Source organism: Oryx dammah, unplaced genomic scaffold (genome assembly GCF_014754425.2).
Source record: "Oryx dammah isolate SB20612 unplaced genomic scaffold, SCBI_Odam_1.1 HiC_scaffold_28, whole genome shotgun sequence".
Classification (NCBI taxonomy): Eukaryota; Metazoa; Chordata; class Mammalia; order Artiodactyla; family Bovidae; genus Oryx; species Oryx dammah.
Genome location: NW_024070212.1, coordinates 7543493 through 7563240, shown reverse-complemented (window position 1 = coordinate 7563240; position 19748 = coordinate 7543493). Strand labels below are relative to the sequence as shown.

At 36.7% G+C, this 19748-nt stretch overlaps 2 protein-coding genes across 2 annotated transcripts in view; both read left to right on the top strand.

Moving 5' to 3' along the window:
* Nucleotides 1-19748, top strand: part of ATF6 (activating transcription factor 6) — a 245338-nt gene that overhangs the window by 138839 nt on the left and 86751 nt on the right. The window lies entirely within an intron of this gene.
* On the top strand, nucleotides 10106-11877 carry LOC120855531 (proteasome activator complex subunit 3-like). Its single transcript, XM_040230021.1, has one exon. The coding sequence runs from the start codon at nucleotides 10440-10442 to the stop codon at nucleotides 11355-11357; it is 918 nt and encodes a 305-aa protein (XP_040085955.1). The 5' UTR covers nucleotides 10106-10439; the 3' UTR covers nucleotides 11358-11877.

Genomic DNA, 19748 nt, shown 5'->3' with positions numbered 1-19748 from the left:
CCATGGCGATTCTCCAAGCAAGAATATTGGAGTGGGTTACCATGCCCTCCTCCAGGGCATCTTCCTGACCGAGGGATAGAACCCAGGTCTCCCACATTGCGGGCGGATTCTCTACCACATTGCAGGTGGATTCTTTACCATCTGAGCCACCTGGGAAGCCGAAGAATACAGGAGTGGATAGCCTATCCCTCCTAAAGAGGATCTTCCCTTCCCAGGAATCAAAGCAGGTCTCCTGTGTTGCAGGCAGATTCTTTATCAGCTGAGCTATACTAGGCTATTTTCTTTTGTTATCCTTAAAACTTTCTTGTTGTCCATTTTGCTGGAACTTAAAACAGTATCCTGTGATTGAACTCCTTCAACCTCAAGTTTCCTGTCTTTCTACTTAGCCAATGAAATGTTATTTATATACTCTTTTGGAAACATAACATATACTGTAGGTAATTATAGCAAAAGTATAATGGGTAGCAGAAGATATTGCCAAACCAAGGTTCTAGAGACCAGACGAAATAAACACATAACATGTGCCAATACAGATCTCAGTGCTAGGAAATACACAGAAAAGTAGTGAAAGAGGAGCTAAAAATAAAGTTTAAAAAGAACTGTCTACTACTTTGTGTCTAATCTACTATGTTTTTCTCCCTTTTTTTAGTAAAAAATACCTATAGCATTTGACCTTAGAATTATTCTTTTAAAAATACATGTATTATGAATGTATGAATATGTGTATGTATGTGCAGACACATGCACATACAGATATTTTAGGCGTTGGCTTAAAGAGTAGAAAAATAACAGAGGGTATAGATAGTTTATCCTATACCACTGTGCAGCCTTCTTCAGAAATAAGAAAAAAAATTTCCAATCAGTTATGAGTCATCATAATTTTTAGTATAATAGAGAAAATAACTTTGGAGGTGCTGAGACAGCTTTTTTTTTTTTTGTAGGAAATCATGTAGCATGGGCTTTAGAGTCAAATGTATTTGGATTTCAACCAGCATTGTTCTCTTGCTTACAAACTCAAAAGATTTCAGGGAAATACTTTCCAGAGCCTCAGTATCTCTAATACAGTAATATTAATAATACTCTCTTTTTAGGCTAAGAAATTTTATATAAAAAATCAGGTACTAGAATACTACTTAACAGTATATGTCTGTTTCTCTGTCATCAGGGGACTGACCTTTGAAGCCTATGACTACAGTTTGAAGAACCTATAAATGGATAGGACAAGGGGAGAGAGTTTGTTTTTCATTAGATATAGCACAGTCATCCATGATCCCGTTCCACCCCCAACTCCAAAAAATGAATAAAGATTCATTTTTTGCCATTATCATTCAGCAACAGACATAAAGTTAACAAAATGGAAAGTGAAATCTGCAAGATTTTACAACAGTGACTTTTATATTACTATCCATTATCTAATTAGGTTTTTTGAAGGCTTTATTTAGATAATTTAGACCTACCCTTTATCCCTTTTGGGGGTAAAGGGAATTATAATTTGAAAGGAAGAGCTCTTCCAAACAGAAGGATAGCTAGAATCTCCCTCAGTTGTCTATAATTTCTTACAGTAGTCTTTTAAAAAGTGATTTCAGAGTGATTTCCTAAATTAATTCTGTTTCAATATTCATTTCTGTGATGCCTGCAGAAACTAGATACTTAGATTACATACAGAAAACGAAGTAATAGAAGACACCAGGTTTTCTGCTGTTTTTAGGATTTATTCAAATTGACTGTGTCACATTCATTTTGATGATTTAGTAACATCAGCTGATAATTGAAAAGAAACTGTCATCTTTAATCTGACCTTTCCATATTGATATCAGATAGGAACCATATGCCTGGTATGGATGTGATAGGTCATCCAGAAGATGTAGTGAATATTACATATTTGTAGCATAAAACTAGTCTTGTTTTCCTATAAATTTTAATAGCACACATAAAATCATATATAGTTTTTGAAACAGTTAGCATCAGCATAGGTTTAGTATTAATAGACATTACTGCACAAGATTCTAATTCTGTTGTTCATTTTTAGATGAAACCTGTTACCTGACATTTTTATATATAATGGAAGCTCATAGGTTTTAAAAAGATATAATTATTTATTTATTTGGCTGCACTGGGTCTTAGTTGCGGCATGTGGAATCAGTTCCCGGACTAGGGATCAAACATGGTCCCCCTGAATTGGGAGCTCAGAGTTTTAGTCACTGGACCACCAGGGAAGTCCACCATAGGCTATTAAGTAGATCAATAATTAATGATAAAATAATTTGAATTCAGATTATAAATAGTTCAAGTCTATTCTGATGAAACAACTTAAGACTGAGGCTTTGGGGTCAGCTTTTTAGCTATGAAGTTTATCTTGCTTATTTTTTAGTAAAATAGGTATATGTATTACTTACCATACAAAAAGAAGTGATCAACCTAATTTCTGTGTATATATGATTGCTAAGTTTTTTGAAAACTATTGTCCTCCTAGGATTATTTTACCAACTTTGTGTTCAGGTTACATTCAGGAAAGCATAGTATCTCCTTAAGCAAAGTACTTATTAGAACCAAAATAAGTCCAAATTCAATTTTTTTTATCTGTATTTTTTTTTAACTTTACTGCAATTTGGTGTAGTTGACCTGAGTTGAAAATAGAAAGCTAAGGAGTTATATTTTCCATCTATCAACATATGAATCTTTTCATCTTGGAAAAAACATATATTTTAAGAAGGTAAATGGAAGTGATAAATACCAAAATCCAACTTTTTTAAAAACAAGTAGTGCCTCTTTTGTTGCTCTTTAAGAGAAAACATAAATATGAGAGATCGTCATAACATAATACGTTTTTTCTTCAGATATTTAAGGATTGCTTTTATTGTTCAAAAAACTTTATTCATACTAAGTTACGACTATTTGAATAATTACCTTACTTTCATAATTTAAAAGTTTTTCCAAATGCAGTTATCCTCAAAGAGTTATTTAAATCAAGAGATTTAAACAACTTTACTGTCATTCATCCAACAAAATATTTATTGAGTAGCCATTATGTTCCAAGCTGTTCTCACTGCAAAGAATCCAATAAACAAAACAAAAAAGCTCTTGATTTTATGTTCTAGAGATTGGAAACAACAAATAGATAAATATGTAATAGAATTTCAGTTTGTGATAAGGGTTAAGAAGGAAAATCAAAGTGAGAGGACAGAGTAATTTTAAATGAACATTAAAAAGTACATTTTTTCAGGTTGAAGCATATACATTCTTTGGTTTGGTTTTTGAAATGTACATTTGAATATTTCTGCTGGTGAAAATTATTTACAGAAATTAGAAACTCATCATACATATTTTATATACTAATCAAAAAATTTAGCCCCAACTAGTGAATTTAGCATTTGTAAATGGAAGTGTCTGTGGAAGAATGAAATCTTGAGTTAACTACTACTTTACTTTTAGCAGTAAAGTCTGCAGCTCATGAAATTTGTAATTCTGGAGTGGTTTCAGCTTGCCCCAGCCCCTGGGGAGTCTGTTGATACAGCACCGAGTTACAGATTATTATTCAGCTGTAGAAGTTTTATGCTTGGGCATTTTCTTACATCTTCCTCTCTCAGTCAGTGAAATCTTGTATATTTGCCAAATAAAACAAATCCCATACTAATAAGAAGCTATAAGTAAACAGTAGGAGCACGAGTCAGAGCCAGCACCACCCGTATTCCTTGCGTGTGTACCTCTCTAGTACTCCCGATATGTTAATTTTGCACAAACACGTAGTGATGCATAACTACTGTTAAAGAACCAACTCCAGTTATTTATGTAAGAGCTCCTTTTTAGAACTAAGCAATACTGTGATTGGTAGAATTCTGGCATATTACCAAAGTCAAAAGCAGAATGTAAAAAACTCTGCATGCTGTTGATGGGAGAAAAAAGAAATATATTTCCTACTTTCCCTATAAATCCCTAAAGAGTTCAGCCCAGAAGACCACTGTTAGATCTCTAAAATGGATTTTTATATGACGTAGGATAGTTCAGCAATTTTTCAGGGGAAAGAGAAAAAATAAGTTGCTTGAGAAGCTCATCTTTTTCGCTAGTTAGGTCCTGTCTGATAAATTTTATTCTATTTCCTTCATTATTCAGTAAATACTCATTGAACACTTATTGTTACCTGGCACACTGCTACTAAAGGACATACAGAAATCAAAGAACTAAAATGCTTATCCTCAAAGAACTTATGGTGAAGAAAAGTGACATGTAAATCCAAACTTACAATACTGTGATAGGGACCTTAAAAGAGATATATGCAGAATACTTTAAGATACAAATAAAATAACTACTATTTATGAATAATTTATTGTTCTAGATGCTTTATATGTTATTTAATTTAATCCTTTCAACAGCTTTATGAGGTAGATCTTATACTATTTAACCTGTGCCAGAAGCAATAATTTCATCTATCAAGGAAGCAGGTGGCATCAGGAAAAGTTATTGAGTTGATTATAGCAAGATGAGTAAGACAGAGAGTGAGAGAAAAATGATGCAATGTGGCATTTTACACAGAGAAAGGTAGGACCATACCATAGGACATGTTATTGGAATGTAGAGTTGGTTCTGGGAAATAAAAGATGGCAGGAAATAGGTCATGAAGGAACTTGTAGGCTATGCTTAAGGAATTTGAGAGAAATCTGATCAAAAACACATTTCAGGAAGATAACTCTGGAATTGTTCGCATAGGCATTAGAAGAGGATTTTTACTTTTAAAGGAAGAAATTCTCTGCCAGCATTGAGTTATGTTTACTAAGTACATATAAACATAAAACTCGAAACATCCCCTACTTTTAGTTTACAAGTACTAAACCAAAATAATATAATTCTATTATATAATATAAATATATAAATTAAATATAAATAATATTACAAAAATAAAATTCAAATCAACAACATGAATTTATGTCATAGACTATGTTCTTGTGTAAGTTACTACTGATAAGTGAAGTACTGACTCTCATGGTGCAAGTGCTTTTAATTTTTAATTAAACATTTCCATATTATTAATTCCAATTAATTCTCCCACAGATTTTCTCTATTTGAGCTACTAAGAAAACCTTTTGCTCTATTGGATTAACAGTTATTTGGGAGAAGGGAAAAAAGGATAATCATAACTCATAGGCTCCTTTCTCAGAAGGAAATGGCAACCTACTCCATTATTCCTGCCTGGGAAATCCCATGGACAGAGGAGCCTGGTGGGCTACAGTCCATGGGGTTGCAAGAGACGGACACAACCTAGCAACTAAACCAACACCACTTAATAGGCTCCTCTCTCATCAATTAAGGTTGATATACTTGGTACCATCATAATCATAAAAATGTAATTGCTGGGTCCCAGATCACATGGCAGTTATAATATGATCCAGAATATGCTTACATCAATTAATTTATCATCAAAATGAAGACACACAAATAATTATAGGGAACCAGTGGGCTTCAGTTTGAAAAATACTGAACTAGAAGATTAATTGTTGGTCCAGTACATTATTTTTTTTTAATTAATTTCTTTTGGGCTGCACTGGGTCCTCGCTGCTGCGTGCAGGCTTTCTGTAGTTGCAGTGAGCGAGGCCTGCTCCTTGTTTTGGTGCACGGGCTTCTCATTGTAGTGGCTTCTCGTTGTAGAGCACAAGCCTCAGTAGTTGCAGCACACAGGCTCAGTGGTTGCAGCTCGCAGGCCCTAGAACGTGGGCTCAGTAGTTGTGGTGCATGGGGTTACTTGCTTCGCAGCATGTGGAATCAATCCTTCTGGACCAGGGATCCAGCGCATGTCCCCTGCATTGGCATGCATATTCTCATCCTTTGTACCACCAGGGAAGTCCTCCAGTACATTATTGATCCAGGCATTTGTAAACAAGGAAACTCTCAGTGACTTAATGGAGAGTCACTGGCCATAGCATCTTAAAAAGTCAAGAATCTAGGACCCGAAAATTAGTGGATTTTTGTTAAAACCAGTGATTTTTAAGGACCCTTGAAAGTAGACATCACTGTTTCCAAACTATCCCAATTATGTAATTTGTAAGATAAAAATAATGTGAACTTGCTAAAGACACAGCTTTTGCAAGAAGGGGTTCTAATTCTAATTTGCAAGAAGGGGTTCTAATATTTAGAAACACAGTTTTCAGCCAAGGTAGCCAATAAACCTTTGTGCTTACTTCACCTATGCCCTCTGTGATATGGACTCTAAATACTGATGATCTGAGAAATTCAAGCCATTAAAAAAAGATACTTATATTCAACTGTGTAGTACAATTAGTCATCACTGCTAAATAATAAGATAGTGAACGAGAAAATTTATCTTGTTTTGTCTAGAATACACAGTTTTACTCCAAAGAGTAAAGGGAGATTTTGGACTGTTGATAGACCCTCCCTCCTTCAATAATAGCTAACATTTATTGAACAATTACTATATTCCAGGCCCTGTGCTAAACTCTTTACATGTATTAACTAATTTAATCCCCAAAATAATTTTATAGATATTATTACAGATGAAGCACAGAGAGGTTAGATAACTTAGCCAGAGTCACAATAAGTAGCAAAGCTTAGGATCTGAACATGACTCACTTCAGACTTTAACCACAATGCTGTACTGGCAACTTGACTTCCCTGGTGGCTCAGACAGTAAAGAGTCTGCCTGAAATGCAGGAGACCCAGGTTTGATCCTTGGGTTGGGAAGATCCCCTAAAGAAGGGCATGGCAACCCATTCCAGTATTCTTGCCTGGAGAATTCCATGGACAGAGAGGCCTGGCAGGTGACAGGATAGTCCACGGGGTCGCAAAGAGACACGACTGAGTGACTTAACACATTCAATTTCTTTCACTTCATTTAAAGCCATGTTAGATGTGGAGACTTGATTCTGACAAAAAGGCACTGCAGACCGTTTATTTCTGTACCTTTACTTATAGCAGTCTAGGAAGAATGAAGGAAGAGGACATGATATATTTCCCAGGCCTAGAAATTGCTCACTTGGGGGTTTTCACAGGTGGTAAATGAAACCATTTGGTCTAGATAAAGTAAGATCCATTGCAACCCAGATTTGAAGAATTTTATGAAGGCATAAATATTACCACCCACCAGAGTCTTAAGATTATCTAGATATAGCCCCACTGATGACATTTCTTCTAACTTTCATAGACAGAAATCAGTCGGGGGGGGGGAGCTTATTTTGGAAGATTAAATTCCAATCCATATCTCAAGCTTACAGGTGTCTCCAATAGTTGATACAACAACGGTTGTTTAGTTTTGTAAGTGGAACTTATACTTAGCACCACAGAATCCTATCTTCACAGGGCAGTTTCAGATTTGGAAGGCATTTAAAGGACAAATCAATGCATAGATCTGTTGGTATTCCTAAAAGACGAGTGGGGTGTCTGTTATTGGCATCAGTTCATGATGAACCCTACTGGGCTGTGGAGAAAGGAGAAACTGAACTGAGCGAGACAATACTCTATACAGGTGTCCCTAGCCTTCCTCCACCTGTTAGCACTCAGTGTTAATTTCATGGGTCAAATCAAGGCATGCAAGTGTATTAACAAATCTTTAAAACTGACCACTGATGGTTGATGGCAGAAGAATTAGGAGCTATTACTTTCCTACCAACTGCTACTTTCATTAACAAGACCAGAAAACATTACAAATAAATAAAATTCTTACATCATATCAGAAAAAAGAGCAGGTGAATCCCCCAAAGGATTTTATATTTTACCATTAGACAAGTAAAGAAAATAATTTCACATAAATGGCTACATTAATCACTTATAAACAGAAATAAACTTCTCTCCTTTTTTAAAACAGCAACTGGAAGAGAGGGGATATATGTATGGCTGAATCACTTTGCTGTACAGCAGAAACTGACACAGCAGTGTAAAGCAACTATGCTTCAGTTAAAACAAAAAGCAGCTATAAATGTTTTCTCTTTGAAAACAGAATAACCATTTGTTAAACCATATATATTAATACCTTTGAGGATGTTATTGGTACAAAAAGGAATTTCCATGCTGGCCCTATTGTAATCTTTTATAGCCAAAGCTATGAAGAAAATCAACATTTGGGAAATTGTGGTCATGTTTCAAGATCTGCTTTTTCTTTTCTGTTTGACAGCTCTGTCTAAATTCTCATAACTTGAATGTAAATATGTGTATGTAAAAAATGTATGTATATCTAAATCACCTCTTTCTGCTGCTGCTGCTAAGTCGCTTCAGTCGTGTCCGACTCTATGCGACCCCATAGACAGCAGCTTACCAGGCTCCCTCGTCCCTGGGATTCTCCAGGCAAGAACACTGGAGTGGGTTGCCATTTCCTTCTCCAATGCATGAAAGTGAAAAGTGAAAGGGAAGTCGCTCAGTTGTGTCCGACTTTTAGCGACCCCATAGGAGAGGTTTAATATAAGTATAAATAGAAATTATTTACCTAAACCAAAAAAATTTGCATCATATTGACTTCTGCTTTTTCTCATCTCGCCATATCTAAAACTATCACCATGTTAATTTTACTTTCTAAGACTTTCTTGATGCTTCTCTTCAACTGCATCACCACCCACAACGAGGTATTTTTTTTCCATTTGGATTATAGTATCTTAGTGTCTTACATATGTAGTTGAAGCTGTGATGAACTCCCCAGATCCCTCCTCAGAACTTAAGTTTTTATTTCCCAACTGCAAGAAGTCCTGCCTCCAGAGAGCCCTCTTCAGAACTGCCTAGACCCCATCTCAGGATAACTCTGAAGGGCATCTCCCAGTTCCCTATGGGGTCCGTCAAGGCTCTGAGATTGCATTGAAGTCCAACTTCTCCCAGTTCTGTCTCTTCCTTTCCATAGGTGTTTATCTTAAGAACACTCCCTAATAAACTTCCAGTAAGCAACTTCTCTGCTTGCTGGGGACCCAACCTGTAACAACATATTTGCCTTGTTGATATTTTCCTTTTGGTTCTAGATTTTCTGAAGTTCTAGTTAGCTAAAATCTTACTGTGTCAAGATCATTTCCATCAGGCATGTATTGAGCACCTGTAAAGGAAATGAATTAAAACTTGGCTTCTGTCCTGAAGGAGTTTACAGCCTGACTGAAGTGACAATTACATTTGAAACTGTACTATAGCATCTTTAGAATAATCCTTAAAAACAAAACAAAACCCTAAACTTGAATAATTTTAGAATAAAAGTGAGTGGCATGGATTTTACTCTGTGGGTTGCAAAGAACAAAAGGAAAATATTTCAGGGAAAGGAAAATGAATATAAATAAATAGGGTGAAAGTTTAGAAGGCATGAAGAATTTGTCTTTATGATTCCAGAAACCTTTAAGGAAAAGGTAGTTTTTTCACTTTTTATTTTGAATTAAGTTGAAACTTACAGAGAATTTATAAGACTAATACTGATCTCTCATACAATCTATACAGAGTCATCAATTTTTATCATTTCTTCACATGCTTCAGCATTCTCATTCTCTATACACATGCACACACTGACAAACATACACACTGTTTTTCTGAACCATCTGAGAATAGGTAAAATACATCATACCACTTTATCCCTTAATACTGTAGTGTGTACTTACTAAAAACAAGGATATTAACCTTGGTAAGCACCATACACTTACCGAATTCAGGAAATCTGTTACTTTAATCTACAGTCTAGATTTAACTGTAATTCACCAAAATGAATTTTTAGAAAAGTTCTGTAACTTAACATTTGCTATTTAAACTAAAAATCATATGAAGTAAGCCATAGAAGATCTCAGAAGTTTTCTAACTTGATTAAAAATATAATAGTGAACTCGCTTCTGACTTTTTATGTATGCTTAGTTGCTCAGTCCTGTCCGACTCTTTGCCACCCCATGGGCTGTAGCCCACCAGGCTCCTGTGCCCATGGGGCTTCTCCAGGCAAGAATACTGGAGTGGGTTGCCGTTCCCGCCAACAAGGGATCCTCCCAACCCAGGGATCCAACCCGCATCTTCCCCAGTGCGGGCAGATTCTTTACCAACTGAGTCACCAGGGAAGCCCTCTGACTTTCTAAGGGGAAAGCATGGATAGTCTCAGATTACCTGTAAAGATGTGATTTAAGGCTCTTCAGAAGTGAGCCTATTGGAGAAGGAAATGGCAACCCACTCCAGTATTCTTGCCTGGAGAATCCTAGGGATGGGGGACCATGGTGGGCTGCCGTCGATGGGGTCGCACAGAGTCGGACACGGATGAAGTGATTTAGCAGCAGCAGCAGAAGTGAGCCTTGCTCTTGGGAGCCCATTTCGTTAGGTGACTTTCAAAAGAGATCAAGTATTCTGGATCTAAGGACTGTGGATTTCCTTGACCTCCGTCTTCACAGCTTAAGTTTAACGATGTTCTTTGGAACTGTCTTCCAGCCCGTGGGGGCCAGTAAATATGGGATGAGCCGCCCATATAACTAGATCCGGCTGGGCTCCCTCCCCACCTACACATGTGGCCTGGGCACCATCGGGAGTGGTCAGCGTGCGGCTCCGCTTCTGCCGCGTGCCAGTCCGCAGGGACCCCAGGACGTCACTTCGGCCCAGCGGGCCCTGGTCTGTTGGGAGTTGGTGGTGGCGCCGGAAGCCCAAACCTGTATCTGCTCCAACATTCGATGCCCCTGGCGGTCATGGCTTCTCCGCGGAAGCTAGAGCAGGACGTGCAGGCGAAAGTAGATTCATTCCGGGCCCGCATCGCCCAGGAGGCCGAGGATCTAGTGTCCACCTTCTTCCCTCAGAAGCTCTCGGAACTAGATAGTCGGGTCCAGGAGCTCCGCCTGCAAGACTTGTCCAGAATCCGTTCAGTGCCAGCCCCAGAGAGCCTCATCGCCCCAGACACTGTGGGTGATGGGCCCAACCGGGATCCGCCACCTCTGCAGACCCAGTCCTCCATCAAGGTACTAGCACTGCCCGGCGGTGAGGGACAGCTTCTGCGAAGCAACCAGCATCTGGTGGAGCTGATTGAGCGTGTAAAGCCTGAGATCGAGCTGCTGAGAGAGAAATGCAACACCGTGCGGATGTGGGTGCAGCTGCTCATCCCGAAGGTGGAGGACGGCAACAACTTCGGAGTGTCCATCCAGGAAGACACCGTGGACCAGCTGTGGACCGTGGAGAGCACAGCAGCCTCCTATCTACGCCGCTTCTCCACCTACTACAACACCCGAGCCAAGCTGGTATCCAAGATAGTGAAATACCCCCAGGTGGAAGATTATCGCCGCACTGTTGCGGAGGTCGACGAAAATGAGTACCTGAGTGTGCGCCAGATCCTGCTCCATGTACGGAACCAGTATGCCACTTTGCATGATGTAATCCTCAAAAACATCGAGAAGATCAAGACCCCGCGGAGCACCAACACTGACAACCTTTACTGAGGACCTTTCTCCACCCCACTTTGCTTCAGGAGTTGGCTGAGCTGTTCAGGCAGCCAGAAGACTGGTTATCTACAGGTGATGAAACAGCTGGAAATGTGTGTTACTCTTTAGAGACTGTTTCGTATAGCTTATCCTCATACTAAATCCTCTTGGTATAATTTTTATTTGATTTTTCTTTGGGGAGAGAGAATGGGATCAAGCCATCTGGTTGAAGGTGGTAAGGCCGGTCAAAGAGAAAGGATGGCCATTTTTAAAAACAGCTTTATAGATGAATGTTGGCCAAGGTTTCTTTTTTATGGCATTGGTGATATTGAATGGTTTCAGGGGTTAATTAAAAAAATTTTTTTAAGAAAGTTCAATGAAGCTTTTCTTAAAGTTCTGCTCTGTTACTTTGTTCAAACCTCAGAAATGCTCTTTTTATACCATCTTTTGTTTTTTGCAAGAAAAGGAGTTTAAAGGGATGCGTTTAGGTCATTGTATGCTTTCAATTTAGCAAATTGAAATAAAAATCATTTTTTGATGGCCTGTGTGCTTATCTGAACTTTAATTTTCAGATGTATGGTTTTCCTCCTCCTCAGCTGGACTCATACCTTTGGTATTTTTCAACTCTGATGTGTAAGAAAAATGAGCATATAAAGAGGGATAGATCTCAGTTCTAAAGAAATGGGCATCTATACCTCCCTTAGACTGAAGAGAAATCTCTGAAAATGGCTTCCTGGCACAATCTTCTGCCATCTCAGCATCATCTATTTTCCTTTTACACACAATTTAGAGTTTCTTCTGAATATCCTTTTGTTTAAGTCCCTGCTAAGTTCTTCAAGCTTATATCACATTTTTTGCCCTCAACTGATTTTCAACTCCTGTATCCTTTTGTCCCTTAAGATATTTCTTATTTCTTACATGTTTTCCTGTCAAATTATATGGGTCATTTTTTAAATCTAAAGTCTCTAAAATGTGACTGGGTTTTTTCCTCCTTCCTGCTTTTGGTGCCCAGTTTAGGGGAAACCATTGTCATCTTCTCAGTAGTGATCTGTATTGTTGGTATATTTCAAGTCCAACATTTCCAGATTTCATTTGCAGGTAAGGTAAATTAAAATTACTATACCCTGAGTCACCTTATGCATCAGAGAATTTCTTGCAGTTATTGATATGAATCTTTCTTCCATGGTGGGTTTTTTTTTTTTTTTCTGAATTCTACTTTATCTGGTGATGAAGATACTTCAGTCAGCTGAAGTATATTTATTGAAAACTTTTTCAGTGGGACTTCCCCGGTGGTTCAGACAGTAAAGCTTCTGCCTACAATGTGGGAGACCCAGGTTCAATCCCTGGGTTGGAAGATCTCCTGGAGAAGGAATGGCAACCCACTCCAGTATTCTTGCCTGGAAAATCCCATGGACGGAGGAACCTAGCAGGCTACAATCCATGGAGTCACAAAGAGTCAGACAGGACTGAGCTACTTCACTTTCACTTTTTTTTCAGTATTAGTATTATTTGAGGATCTTTGTCACTCAAAATCAGCATTTGTGGAAGTTATATAATACACAATTGGAAAAAGAAAGAGTGAGAGTTACTTTTGTTGCCTTTTTATATACAGGAATGAGATTATTCCCATGTATAATTGACAGCTTCATTTCTTTTTCCCATTCAGCTAACAGTGCCCTGAATCCTCATGAGAGTTTTTTAAAACTACGCATAATAAGTTATGACCTTAATCTTTTAATGTATTTTATAGTAGTACTTTCATGCAATAAATTATTTCTCAAATGAATTTTTGGTAGGGAAATTATGAGGGATTAAATTTATTTTTGTGAGAAATGAGAATGTATTTCCCATTGGAAATTTTTCCCACATAATATAAGACCCTCTGAAACCAGGTAACTGTCCAAGTGAGAGTCTAGAATCTATTATTAAAACTTGCTTGTAATTCTACTCCCCTACCCCCTTTTTTGCAATATCCTTATAAGAATATAATCCTTGCTATAAGTGAAACTACCTTCAGATCTTGCTTTGCTAAGTCACTTCAGTCGTGTCCGACTCTGTGCGACCCCATAGACAGCAGCCCACCAGGCTCCCCCGTCCCTGGGATTCTCCAGGCAAGAGTGCTGGAGTGGGTTGCCATTTCCTTCTCCAATGCATGAAAGCGAAAAGTGAAAGTGAAGTCGCTCAGTCGTGTCTGACCCTCAGCGACCCCATGGACTGCAGCCCACCAGGCTCCTCCATCCAGGGGTTTTCCAGGCAAGAGTACTGGAGTGGGGTGCCATCTTGCTTTAGATAGGATCAAAACATAATTATCTACGCTTTTCATTGATCCTAATCATCCCTGCCCCACACCCTCCTTTCCCCATTTAGTGAGTGAAATCACTTTTGAAGGCGACTTTTTTATTTAGGAGTTTCTTCTCAACAGTGCATTTTGGTTGCCAAGGGTGAAACCAGCACAAACCTTTATTGTACAGACTTGCCTCTAAAGGCTGCTATAAAGACACTTCCTGTTTAACAGTAAGAATTGTTTAATATGTAAAGCAGAGGTGTTTTCTTTTAAATCTTTTTTTAAAAAGAAATAGTTCTTATTTTGAATTATACCACATTTCTAGTGGGTGGTTTTGCTTTTCTAAGTGAATAGAGATGTTCATTACACTTTTTTCTGGGGGGGTATCAAAGTCTGTGCAGGAAGAGCATGATGATTTTGGGCACCTCTTGCTTTTTCATTTTCCTTATCTTTTTCACTTGAAGGAGTAAAATAGCTGTTTCTTCATGAGTGAAGTGAATTAGAGACATAATCACCTTAAAAAATTTTTATTTGTATTTATAACTATATAACATATCCTTATAACTGGGTCTATACTACTAAAATATACATGAATATGTGTCTATATTAACCTATATAGATGAGAAAAAATTGTAAACTGGTTTAGTGGAAGCTTTATTTTCAAAGTAAACTTCTAAAAAATGATGCCCCAAGATAGAACAAGTTTATTCTTTTGTTGAACTTCTGAAAAGCCTGCATCTTTCAAATTGGACCTTGTAAAACAACAAAAGATATTGCCTAATAGAAAGACTTCTGGTTGCATTTAACATTCTTCCTCAAAAGTTCTCTTTATTTCCCTTGTAAGGTTTTAGATCTGATTCAAATTAAGTGCCAAGAATTCTACGTCAGTTCATATCGTTTGACAGGCATTTAATTGAATGCCAGTGTGTAATCGACAGTGTAAGGAAGTCCAATTGTTGCTTGCTTTTCAAACATAGTTAATCATCTAAGGTTTAAAATACCTATTCCAAAAAAAAAAATAAAAATAAAATAAAATAAAATACCTATTCCATACATAATACCACCGTCATCTTACTTGCTTGTTATACTCTTAAACTGTCAAACCCTATGCCAGTTCAGTTCAGTTGCTCAGTCGTGTTCAACTCTTGCGACCCCATGGACTGCAGCACACCAGGCTTCCCTGTCCATCACCAGCTCCCGCAGCTTGCTCAAACTCATGTCCATCCAGTCGGTGATGCCATTCAACCATCTCATCCTGTCGTCCCCTTCTCCCCCTGCCTTCAATCTTTCCCAGCATCAGAGTCTTTTCCAGTGAGTCAGTTCTTTGCATCAGGTGGCCAAAGTTTTGGAGTTTCAACTTCTTGATGCTGACCCTATGCGAGATTGAAATAAATTATCTCTAATATCCAAGCATGTCTTTTACTAAGAAAATATGCATGCCCTTTTTAGTTCAGATTTCTGGTATTTGCATTTTTCTTCCTGTTCTAACACTATATCAAACAAATTTGGAGCTGGTGCCTACTTCTGTGAAAATCAGCCCTTTATGATTTCTCCTTGCATATGGTTGCAAAAGCTTTTATTGTAATGAGCCTATTTCAGGACTGGTATCAAAACATGGTAGCCAATATGTAACATTTGCTAGCGGTTAGTTCTTAAAGCGTCTTTTAAATTCGTTTTAAAAAGGCAGCTGAATTGAAAGAGTGTGTGTTCCATGTTTTGTTCTTAGGAAATGGTTTGAAAAACTCATTTGAAATTAATTTTAAATTCTTTTTATGATTCATGAAAGCTTCTAACTCAGATCTGATTGGAAATTCTGAAATTGGTAGATCTGGTTTTTAGAACTGAGTGACTAACCTTTCTTAAGCTATAAAACTGATATAGAAGAGGCTCAAAGTTCTTAAGTTTTGGAGCTTAGAAGTTTTTTTTAATTATCAAATTGTTTATAAATTCTTTGGTTATTAGAAGCAACTTTTTAAATAGTCTTAATGAGGTTTTCATATTTCTGCAGAACTCTTACCAAATAGCTTCAGACATTAATAGATAACTGTGATCAATTTAAAATGTTTTTTCAGTTTCAAAAGGACTATCTCAATGCTCAGAAATTTGAAAAACAAACAGGGAGAAGTCATCTCTAATCCACTAGTTTAATGAAATTATTGAAGCTTATGTGTGGGTTTCATTTATTTTAAGAAATACATCTTTTTATATTATTGCAACAAAGATTATGTAAATTTCTATAGAAGATAAGCATTTGTATTTAAATCAAGTTTTACTAACTAGAATTTCATTTGGCTGTTATCCCCCAGATTCAGATAGCAATAGATAAACCCCCTTTAATTTTGTCTTTCAAGGATTCTTAAGGCTCTGTTACCTAGCTGTGGCAATGATATGCATCTAGGATAAGGGTTTTTACCACAATGTGAAAAATAGAGATCAAGTAGCGAGGAAGACGTGTGCCTAGATTACTGTGGGAATGTCTAGATACTTACATTAGGATTTTACTCCGATTTTGATTTGAGGTTCCATAGTGGAATTAACCATTTTATTGTTTAGTGTTTATCCCATTCCCCCTCAAAAAACATTTTTATTATCTCTGTAAATATGTTCAAGAAAGCACTCATTGTCTTTTACTGATTAGATGAGTTGTTCCTTCTTATAGTGATTTGGTATGAGTAGGAGGGAATCCTACTTCCTTTGTCAACATTTAAAGATTTCTGAAAGATGCTATTGTGCACTGACATCAAGGCATTTGTTAAAAATTACTGATCTTTTTGAAAAAACAAAGGACTCAGTCAGTTACAGAAACAGGTGTTGGACCACCCTTGTTCACTGTATTACAACACTGTAGTGCTAACCCATAAGTATCTGCCCACCTTGAACTGAAATTATTCGTGGGAAATAAAATAGAAATGTAGAAGTTTCATGACTTATCTTTTCATCAACAGTCATTGGTGTTTAATATTAGATGATTATACATTTGTATATGTTTTTCTTTGCCTTCTTTTTTTGTGATAAGTCTTTAAGTTCCTAAAGTTAATTAGCAGAATCTTATCAGTGAAGCTTAGTGATCCCAGTCACTCAAATTTAAACTATTTCAATACTAAACTGAACTTAATGAATTCTCTTACATAGAGAATGTCAAGTGTTATTTTTGCTTGTGAAAAACTATCAGGAGCTAATGAACAGGAAGTAAACCCGCCTACAGAATTAAGTTCCTTTTATAACTTGTCCACTTATTTTAGCTTTGTTATTTAATCTCACTCTTAACAAAGTTTTGCAACATGACCTTGGAAATACTGTTTGCTTCAGATAATACAGCATTTTGAAATTCTTGAATAAATATATAGCTTCCAATTAAGGTTTTTGATGTACTTTTGCCTCCTTAATTTTACAGATGAAGAAATTTAGATTCAGAGAATTATATAACATCACACAACTTACGTGACAGAAGTCTAGAAACCAAATCATCTTTCATTTCAGGCTGGTGCTTTATTCACTGCACTGTACTGCATCTTCATCTTCAATAAATGAGATTATAGTGTGTTAAAAGAGAGTTCTAGAAACGTTCAAACCAGTAGCCACAAATTAACATATCACTATGAAGTGGTGTATTACTTTATTATATGAAATTTAAGAGAAGTTGAAATGTTTCTAAACCAGAATGGGCTGTAGTATTTTTACTAAAAGATTATGTAAAGGTATCTAAAACAATCTCTAAATTTATATGGTAACTGTAACTTTATTTTGGTCATAGAAATGACCCTTACTAAACAAAATCCAGGAGTTTCAATACCCCCATTCCACTTCCGAGGAGGCATTCTAAACTATCAACCACACCATTTGTGGTGGTGGTGGTTTAGTCGCTAAATCGTGTCCGACTCTTGCGACCCCATGGACCCCATGGAGCCTGCCAGGCTCCTCTGTCCATGGGATTCTCCAAGCAAGAATACTGGAGTGGGTTGCCATTTCCTTTTGCAGGGGATCTTCCTGACCCGGGAATCAAACCTGGGTCTCCTGCATTGCAGACAGATTTATATTGGAGGGAGTTGCTATTACAGCATTTGGAGATAGGTGGGGAGAAATATAGTACAAGATTTTATTTATTTCACTTTTGAATATATGGGTTTAAAATATCTTACTGACCAAGTCCCCTACCCTCCCATTGTTTACCACCAAAGAACTGCTAAGTGGAGTTGTTACAGCTCTGCCCCTAATAACCTGCAGAATAAAGGGGAAAGCAGAGGAGCGATAGGTTTTTGTTGGAGAGGAAGGCTCAAAGGACAATTTCCCAAAAGAAGTTTATCCTCTAGAGCGTCACAGTGTTCATTATAGTTGCCACTAATCTTCAACTCTAACTGGTCCTAATGGAGATGTGTTATAAGAGTAAACTACACACCAGAGTTTGAAGACTAAGAACTTGAAGAAGAAAAGTAAAATAGCTCAATAATTTTTACACTGGTTATGTACAAATTGAATGATAGTATTTTGAATATGTTGGGTAAAGAAATAGATTATTAAAATTAATTTACCCATTTCTTTTTACTTTTTTATTACTAGAAAGTTTACATGTGACTTGCATATATGGTTAGCAATATATTGACCTTAGGCAACATGCTTAAGAGCTAAGATTTCTAAGTTAATTGGGTTGAGTCTTGAAGCTGAACCAAAACCTTCTACAGTGACATATTATGGGGATATTACCTGAAGACACTGATTTGTCATTTTTTCATAATGTATGGTAAAAGTGAATCAAGCCTTCTCAGAGTTCAACTTGATCTTGGAACTTGGAGTGCCTAAAGGGAATGGATGGCCAGCATGCCACTTAAACATATCTTCTAAATATCTTATCTCTTATCCACGGTGAGAGCCTAGAGTACTAGCCTTCTGTATTGCTAATTCAGGGTGATTCCATATGCTTTAGAAACCTCATAGATAGTAAGGTTGACATCTTATTTTGGAGATTGACTTTCCTAACAATTTTTACCTGAATGAAGGAATAATGTACCTATGGATACCTTCAGGCAAAGTCAGGCTCATCTTCAAGGAACAGCATTTGAACACTCAGTGAAATCTGGAAAATTCCACTGAATTCCAATAATACTGTTTCTTTGTATTATTTTTATGTGTACAAGTATAATACCTTCTCTAGGTAAGTTTCTTGAGAATAGTGAGGGACTTTTTTTTAATTCACTCTTTATCCTTTTGGTGTTTGCATATAAGTTTATAAAGCATTTTGAATTTAACTGAGCCAAAACTTGATCAAACTAAAGAAAATTGTTTTCTCATAAGATATATATTAATAGTAAGTGAGGTACTTTGTTACAGTTGAACATGTTTGTGGATGTATACCCAGGAATATGTAACAATGATAGATATCTAAAAATTTGATTCATAATTAAAGACCAATTTTAGGCTTCTAATTAAACAGTTTTTAATCACAATAATATAAATGTTATAAAGTACTTCTGGCAATTCTCCTCCAATATTCCCAGTGATTTCATTAAGCCTATTCATCCTGCAACAGCTGCAAGTTATTCCAGACATCTGTACTGAATTCCCATGCTGTATAAGCCCATTTGAAAACAACTCGCTCACCCCATTAACAGCATCAGTAATTCTCTTATTACTTTTCTAACCAAGAGTTATGGAGAAATAAGTCTAGTATATCAAAGAGTGAAAAGTTTTGTTTTTCAAAATTGATTCTCTGTGATCATGAATATAATGCTTTACCCTTCCAGATTTCTGATTTTAAAAAGTTAATTTCTTAAATACTTAAAGGTACATTGTTTATTAAATACTCAAGAAAGAATTCTCTTAGATTTTAAGTTTTATTTGCTAATATAAAGACTTAAAATATTCTGGTTAAAATTATTTCATAAATTTTAAACAGTTTAAAAAGTATAGTGAGCTCAAGACATCACTGTCTTATTCCTCAGCTTCTTTAATGTTAGTGAATGTTTTTCTTTGCTTCTTTCCTTCATTTTCTGCTGTGAGACAAGCACAAAATTATTGAACCCATTACCTGTGTATTTCATAGCTTACTCCAGTACTTCTTTAAGGCACCCATCTGGAACTAAAGAAATCTGACAGACTAAGACTGTTGCTCTTCTGTAGAGGAGTAGTGA

Excerpts from the sequence above, each read along its gene's own strand:
- LOC120855531 (XM_040230021.1), top strand. The coding sequence starts at position 10,440 with ATGTGGCCTGGGCACCATCGGGAGTGGTCAGCGTGCGGCTCCGCTTCT.